Below are 8,178 nucleotides of genomic sequence, written 5' to 3'. Positions count from 1 at the left end.
TAAAATAAAAAATCATCTGAGCAATAGGGCAACAATTTGGGAAAAGGTTGAAGTCCTGATGGTAGCACCCCAAACCTTAATCACCATGTTGTGGTTTCCATTCCTACCACCCCACTAATACTTTCAAAAAGCTAACTCCTAATCTACTAAAAAAATCGGGCAAGAGCATGTCTTCCCCACTGCATTACCCAACCCACTGCATTATCCAAAAAAAATAGGGCAACAATTTTTCAGTTATCAATAGAGGGAATTATCTTGTCGTACAAGGACCTTGCACAAACAGACTTTGCACTTTCAGAGGAGACAGTGTGAGGTGGGGGAAAATATTTGTTGTTTTATGCTCATTTTATTTTTTCCAATTATTTGAAATTTCACTTTTTCCTTTTCTTTTCTTTTTTTTCCTGTAATTGTAGTTAGTGTGCAGTCCACTCTTCTAGTAAAGAGATAATAGTCAAAGTTCAATGCTGCCCACATGCTTCCAGTTACCACAAAGGATTCAATGTAGAAAGGTAATTCTCACTTGGTCACCATTGTAGTAGGGTACACAACATGCACAAAACAGAGCCAAAAGACAACAATAAAAAGAACTATCCAAATATTACATCTTTATCCTTCGAGGTTTCAAACATCTTCAATAATAACTGTCAAAATTTGTCATCATTCTTTTGGGGTGGTTCAACAAAAAGCAAACTTGGATGTAGTGTCACAATCATTAACAACTAATCGATCAAGCCCAAGCCTGATTTGTCAGAACTTGCCATTTATCATAAAAAATTGAGCTCGGCCTATGCCAATCCTCAATCCTCAAGGATGAAATGGGGAACATTATTCCAATTGGTTCACTTAAACCAAAAGATGGCCTTCAAACCCAAAAAAAAATATATGAATGTTTATTCCACTCTCATAGGTAAACATAGGACTCAAACTGTCAACACAAAATATATGGCTAGGAACCATCCTAATGGAAACCCATACACATTATGCCACCTCAATGCCTGAGCAAGCTGACGGATGATGCACATCAGATTCCAAAAACTTTTAATTTTCGGTAGAGAACACTATCGATACAAGTCGATTTCGAAACAGACCCTTACAAGTCCATGTCATCCATTTCAGGTACTCCTTTTAGCCGTGGGCCACTTTTTATCTCTGGATCGGTCACAGCTGCCTCAGTTGTTGTTAGCAGCAGGGACACACTACCAATATGCAACAACATACAATACACAGACTTGAATAACCATTTTCACAAACATATATAGAAGCACCCAGTGTCAGAGAGAGAGAGAGAGAGAGAGAGAGAGAGACCTGGCAGCATCGACTAGGGCAGTTCGAACAACTTTGAGTGGGTCGATAATTCCAGCTTTCACCATGTCAACATACTCACCTGATTCACCAGGGAAGAGAAGTCAGTGTACATATGAAAGGGGTTTGTTCAAATTTCTTATCAAAATTGTCTTAGTGGGTGAACTTCAGACATGTATGGAGAAAATCTAATGTCCAAAGCCGAAAATTTAGTAACAGGGGGGTCTAAATCAATAACTTTGTTTTGAAAGTACTTCTGTAGAATCTGCTCTATAGAGGCTCAGTTCTGTACATGATGAGAGTACACACTTTTAGGGATGTAAGCAACAGAATACTCATACATCAATGGAGGAAAAGGGAGAGGACAAGGACAAATACAGAACTTGATATTTGCTCCAGACAGAATCCACTGAAAAAAAACCTCCAGAGGGTAGAAGGTGTGACAAGGGCCCTGACTTTGTAATGCAATAGGTGTCTAAAAGAGGGTAGGCTAGCTTGGTTAATTTTTTGGACAAACAAAACCGGATGTCTTACAAGCAGGCCAAATTCTAAAAGATAACAATTAAAAGACCGCAATACAACAGTTCTTCAGCAGAAAGGGAATGAATAAGGTAAATGTAGACAAGAAATAATGGCAATCAATGAAGACCTTCACCCAATATACCTGTTCTTTTAGGATGCCTTTTTGTTCCTCATTATTAGGCAATTGTACTCATCAGTTGTCTTTTATCATGTACCAGGCCCTCTTAAATTCTATATTATTTTCTCTAGACAACAGATTCACATATTTGGCATTGCCACCCTCTCTCCTCATAAAGGTTTCCAAATTGATGTTGGTAAATAAATTTTTTCTGTAAATAAAGCTACATTCTCAAACTTCAGATATGATTAGATTTTTTAATATAATTTGCCAACAGAAATACATGGCTCATTAACAGATAGTGTTTTCCTTGGATTTATTTTATTAAGAATATTTGAATGTCATAAATCAATAAATTCATGGATAATGGTATGATTTTCCATATTTTACATTTTCTGCAATTAGCAAATTACAAATATTTAAAAATTTTGAAATTTCATCTAGTGATTCTATTAAAAGCTGAATTTCATAAGAAATCTGTTCTCTAAATTATCTTTCTATCTTCTCAAGCCGAATACCTGCTTATGCATTGTATGGGCTGTAGATTAGGCTAACAGGTAGAATCCTAAATTATCGTCAGGAATCATATAAGAAACTGATGAGTTTGATGTTTCTATTGTTTCCAATGGTTGGACAGAGATATTCTATGCTTCAATGGGTATGATTTTTCCAACCAACACATTATGGAGTCCATTGGACCATTGCGTATGGTCCAATATTTGACAGCTAATGCCACTACTGAAATGTTATGAGGATTCATCATACAGCACAGGCATCCAAAATTTTATGCCCAGGAGGTCTACAAACCCCATGAAGTAGGTTGATGAGAAAGATTGCTATATATATCGAAGAAGTATTTCCAACTTTGAGATCCAAAGGGCATAAAAAACAGTTCTGTTACAAATAGAAATCCAGAAAATCAGATCATTTACCAATAATTTATATATATAAAAAGATTTAGCTATTATCATACTATTTTGAGAAACACTAGGAGGAGGTTATGATAGCTTTATGGTCTATGGTCTTGAGAGATCAGGAAAGTCTCTCAAAAGCGGTGGCTGAAGTGAAAATATGATTAACAATTAATAATTATGGATGATTAGCTTTAGAATGAAATAAAGTTGATTTTCAAGTGCACCAAGCATGTCCAGAAAACGACTAAATTCGTGAATTCTAACAAGACCATTGATGAGGCCTACAGCAATTATACTGAATGTTCAAGCACATCAAGGAAGCCCTTTTATGATGATGTTTTTTTGCATAGGAATGTGAAATGCTCTGGTGTTAAGTAATGATACAAAGTAATTCTTCCCTTGCAAGGCACTGCATTTCTTTACTCTAAATATTACCCATAAGAAATCCCTCCATCTTGATAAGGAGGTTTTGAAGTGACACCTTAACCAAAAAGACAATATTGGATGAGACAGAGAGCTTGGGTACCAACAAGCAAGTAATTTTTACCCTTTACACATCTCCAAGCCAAAGCCAACATTTAATACTTGGGAGCAATCCAAAGTTGCATTCTAAGGTCATGAAGGTGATACATTAACATATTAAGTCCAGAGAGATGTCGAGCACATACATGTATCTTCAATGTCTGGAACTAAATAGGTTAAACTGCAGCTCAAGTTGAATCATTGATCCATATCCACTATAACGGAAGGGTTGTAAGCTAATAGTGGATCCCAAAATGAAATAAAAGAGATTGGATGTTTATATTGAACAACCACCTCAAATACAATAACGATACACTGAAGGCATAAGATGCTTCTCTTGATATGGAGAATAATCGTGTCTTAGCAGAGTTTTATAGACACAACAAATGCATAAACTTCCAGCTGCCTCAATGGATCATTCACAACCACCTCAGCCAAGACATATATCTATCATTTAAATAGTTTTGAATATTCTTACACACTATTTATGTGCATAACACTAGCTTTCACTAAGAGCCTCCCAATGTTGGATTCATGTGGCCTTTCAAGGCTTCAACATCGATATACAGTTATCCATACAATGGATTGTTGGCTCGAGTGGGAACATAAGATCTGAAAGGGGACTGGACAGAATGAAACCTCAACTCATCTGACATGCGTGACTCGATTGGGTATAGGGCCCAGAAGAGGTGTATAAGAGTCACAAAAACCATGTTAACACGCATGGGGGCTTCTAGCCCGTATTATTAAAATACTCTGACCTCAATCGAGGTCAGAGTATTTTCCCATGGTTTTGCCAGGAGGTAGAACACACTCCCACCTGAGGGATGGCCCATAAGGATAAGGGCAAGAGTAGAAGACATCCAAGTAACTTGGTGCAGGAGTTCTAATTTATCTCAACACTCATGGAAAGAATATAATTCCCAAGCCAGCTCCCGTGCTAAAGAATGGTTCAACAGGACCAATTTGTTTATACATCGAATAACAACTTGACGAACAATTCTCCCCTGCTAAAGAATGGTTCGACAGGACCAATTTGCTTATATATCGAATAACAACTTGAGGACAAATTTGTCTAACTTTCCTGTATAAACCACACTACCAGTTTGTATATCACACACACAGAGGATCAATTTGTTTATACATCGAATAACAACTTGAGGAATAATTTGTCTAACTTTGCTGTATAAACCACACTAACAGCTTGTATCTCTCTCTCTCTCTCTCTCTCTCTCTCTCTCTCTCTCTCTCTCTCTCTCTCTCTCTCTCTCTCTCTCTCTCTTTTTCTCTCTCTCTCTCATGCACGCACACACGCGCACACACATATGCAAAATTTTACCCATGCAGAATTCCAGTTGTGCGAATAAGGAAGATAAAGGTTGACATGTGATCTGCAACTCCAGTTAGACAAACCACAGGGAGATGCAATGGAGGAGGAAAAGTAGAAAGAGGGAGGAGGGCAGCCTAACCATTTTTTTGTGTCTTCCAAAAACACATATTCGATTCTTTTGTCTACTTAACATAGCAATTACCTAAATTCGATATGAAAAATATTCGAACATGTTCACAAATTACTGAGAGACCTAGAAACTACCCACTTACCTAGATACATCAAAAATTACTAATAACTGAAGCCATTGATACACTTCAAATTCAAACCATAAAAGGTTAGAACTTTTTTAATAAATATTTTGAAAGCTCCAGGATCTGATAGGTAGCTATTAAAAATCCAAGTCGATTCTGAATTGAAGACTATTGTTTTCACCGTCAAGATAAGAGTACCGTCATATATTTTGAAGTTGAGGAGTACGCAGTTCATCTTCTCTCGTGTTCTTTGAAACATTTACATTTTCCGGAGTTCCCGGTACATCCATCTAGATAATTTTTTATGGGCATCCAATATGGTGTTTTCTCTACACTTCAGAAAATTGTATTGTAACATTCTAACTGCAATGCAAAGTTAATGCACGTTGAATGAACTCTGAAGAGGAAAAAGTGAATCAGGAAATTATTTATGTAGTGAGTAAATTACCTAAAGTTGCGATAGTTCCACTCTAATGTTATTCATATTATACCTTCAAGTGGCAAGAGAATGATGATCAAAATAGTGCTTTCAATCTTAATGACTTTAACAAAAATGATATGAGAAAAATAAAATAAGTAATTTTTCCATTTAATTTTAACTGATTTCATTGTTTCATAAAATGTATGGACAAGTATCTTTTCGTATACTGAAAGACACTAACTTATTATCTGAGGGGAGATTACTGATCTCTGAATTGACAAGCCTTAATATTTCATCACAGCATTGCTATTGCCAGCAAAAGTAAGCCAAGTTATGCTTCACATACCTGTCAAATTCCCAACCGTTTAAGAAGAAAAAAAACAAAATGGGCAAGAGAAGTGCATATAGTCCAAGCCCAACAAGGAGTTAAAACAAGTGACAAAAAAAATTGAGAAAATCGACAAGAGAATTCAATGCCAAAGCCAACAAGCAATTAAACAAGTAAAGCCAAGAACCCTATCAAACTCTCTTAGAAAGAGAAAGAAGAGCTGACCATCTCCAGCAGCGGCATTGGTGGCCTTGGCGACCTGCTTCACGAGGTTCGCACCAACATTCTTAGCTTTGTCCTCGAACTCAATGCTTTTTCCAACCGTCACCCCATCCTTTGTCACCTTTGGAGCACCACGGCTTTGCTCAATGATCACATTGCGTCCCTTTGCAAACAATCAAATTAGAATAAAAAAGGAACCCAATTCAGCAAATAGAAAAGAGCACAACTCAGCAACAGAAAACCCAACAAACATCAATAAAGATAAAAATCCAGAAAGCAGATGTAAAGAGCGACAGATTCAGCAAAAGAAAACCCAACAATGATTCAACAAAAGCAAATGCCAAGCCCAAGAGTCAAAAAAAAAGATAAACCAATTCACCAAAGAGAACCCAACAAGCAAGGAACACATCTCGCCCAAAAAACCCGGCCACTGACATTGGCGATAATGAGTAAAGACGAGAGAGGGAGGTGGGGGAAGAGAACCTTTGGAGCCATGGTCACTTTCACCACATCTGCGAGCTCTTCCACTCCCTGCAACATCGCAGCACGAACACCGACCCCAAATTTGATATCTTTCGCCCCATAATTCCTGACCCATGGGATCCCACTCCAAAGCTTTTGTTCAAAATGAAAAGGCAAACAAAGTGAGAGAACAAGTCCCAAAAAAAGGCCAAAAAGAAAATACAGGGCTCATACATAGCTCACGTCATACCAACATGAACTTCAAAGAGAAACGCAATAAAAAAATACATAACCTGTTCCCTTGAAGGGGAGGCTCTGGCAAAGAAAGAAAAATGACCAGTTAGAGAGAGAGAGAGAGAGAGAAATTTCAGAGGTTTGGCATGAGGTTGGTTACCTGATAATTGAGGAAGCAGCAAGACGAGTTGCTGCATCCGCTGCTCTGTACATTACTGAGACTGACGAGTGGCCACTTTTCTGTTTCCTGGTTACAAAAATGATGGTGTTAAGGGCTTATGAAGGATTTAAACGCTTGTGCTCTTGAGTTTCACAGAAGGAAAAGAAAATACATTCTGCTCTTGTGGTCCCGTGAGACCACTGTACACCCATGGTCTCTACAGAAGTTGGACGATCTTTAGGATTGGAGGATTTTGGGATGATCTTTGAACCACATGTTAATAATTTCACAGTTAAAAAGGAATATATGATTATCAGCTCTCACTAGAACTGATCCCCTTGGGATGGAAGGTTCATTGTAGGGTTTAGAGAATTGGAATTGGGGTCCGACTGAGTCCAAACTCCTCGTCCTTTTGGAAGTAGATTTCCAGAGAGTGTCACATAGAGCTTTGTTGAAGGCTTTGGCCTACCATTTATCTGGGGTGATACACGGTCGAGTATTTCCACTCGAAGCTGAATTTACTTACCAAGCAATTGACATGTTGGCATTGAAACTACGAGCAATAATCTGAGATGATTAGATTAGATTTCGAGTTCTTAGGTTAACCGGACTGATACCTTAGGTATGTGACACAATTTTCAAAATTTTGCTAGAAGCGATATAAAGTAAGCCACCTAGGTCATCAAAGAGACATGGAGTGTATCGCAGAAGCAATCAGAGCAACACAAAGTGTATCGCAGTTGACTGTCAAGTATCAAACTTAGAGATCCTGGACCTGAACTAAAACACTTTTTGACTTTTTTGGAATAAAAAACATAGGAAAATAGGAAGATAGCTAACGTATTTTTTGCAAAGACTTAGCTCAAAGGGCCCACGGTGAGCATTAATCTGTTTACAGTGTAAAATCAGAGAGATTTTCTAATCAAGATCCCCTGATCTGACATTACAAACTTGTTATTTCATAAATGATAAAAAAGTGAGATCAACCGAATTATGATCTAAGATCCAATCTATTTAAATATGAATAGATCTTCTCTTAAATCAACGGCAGAGCTGATATTGATCATTGCAAAAAATACTAAAAGAAAAACTATAAACTAATTCATATCTAATTAAAGTAACTGAAATGAAGTAGAAATGGTGAAAAGAGACTTACTTGACCTGGCTGGTTGGCCCAGGACACCCAAGGCTTTAAAGCCTCGCTCGTATTAGGACGGTGGTTGAGTTTACATTTTGTGCCATCCTTTTTCTCTTCGGACTCTGACCAAGCCTTGGCTTGGTTGGATAAGGTTATTGGTTGTTGACGTAAAGGTTGAAGATTACTTTTAGGGTTTCTCAAATGGATAAATGGACCGAGGTGACTAAGGGTGATTGATTGCATTCATAAGC

The 8,178-nt window shown here is 37.6% G+C and overlaps 1 protein-coding gene across 3 annotated transcripts; it reads right to left on the bottom strand.

The window, feature by feature from the left end:
• Positions 1-561: 561 nt before the first annotated feature.
• On the bottom strand, positions 562-7,231 carry LOC18448232 (chaperonin CPN60-2, mitochondrial). Of its 3 annotated transcripts, XM_020675966.2 has the most exons (7): positions 6,962-7,231; positions 6,790-6,876; positions 6,689-6,710; positions 6,417-6,548; positions 5,937-6,096; positions 1,306-1,384; positions 562-1,196 (listed from the first exon to the last, which is right to left on the bottom strand). In XM_020675966.2, coding segments are annotated over exons 1-7 (588 nt in total). In that variant the 5' UTR covers positions 6,964-7,231; the 3' UTR covers positions 562-1,090. The 3 variants fall into 3 exon arrangements, with proteins under 3 accessions (XP_020531625.2, XP_006858367.3, XP_088722434.1); XM_006858305.4 differs by lacking the exon at positions 6,962-7,231 and having other exon boundaries at positions 6,790-6,901; XM_088866308.1 differs by lacking the exons at positions 6,689-6,710; positions 6,962-7,231 and having other exon boundaries at positions 6,790-6,928.
• Positions 7,232-8,178: the final 947 nt, after the last annotated feature.

This window comes from Amborella trichopoda, chromosome 5 (assembly GCF_054954075.1).
Source record: "Amborella trichopoda isolate Santa Cruz 75 chromosome 5, AtrichopodaSantaCruz75HAP2 v2.0, whole genome shotgun sequence".
NCBI classification, from domain to species: Eukaryota; Viridiplantae; Streptophyta; class Magnoliopsida; order Amborellales; family Amborellaceae; genus Amborella; species Amborella trichopoda.
This window is presented reverse-complemented; position numbering and strand designations above follow the sequence as displayed.

What these genes read in the sequence shown, in the direction of transcription:
- LOC18448232 (XM_020675966.2), bottom strand. An exon ending in GCTGCTTCCTCAATTATCAG is followed by an intron (nt 6,711 to 6,789) that starts GTAACCAACCTC and finishes TTTCTTTGCCAG; the next exon opens with AGCCTCCCCTTCAAGGGAAC. An exon ending in CCTCCCCTTCAAGGGAACAG is followed by an intron (nt 6,549 to 6,688) that starts GTTATGTATTTT and finishes TTTGAACAAAAG; the next exon opens with CTTTGGAGTGGGATCCCATG.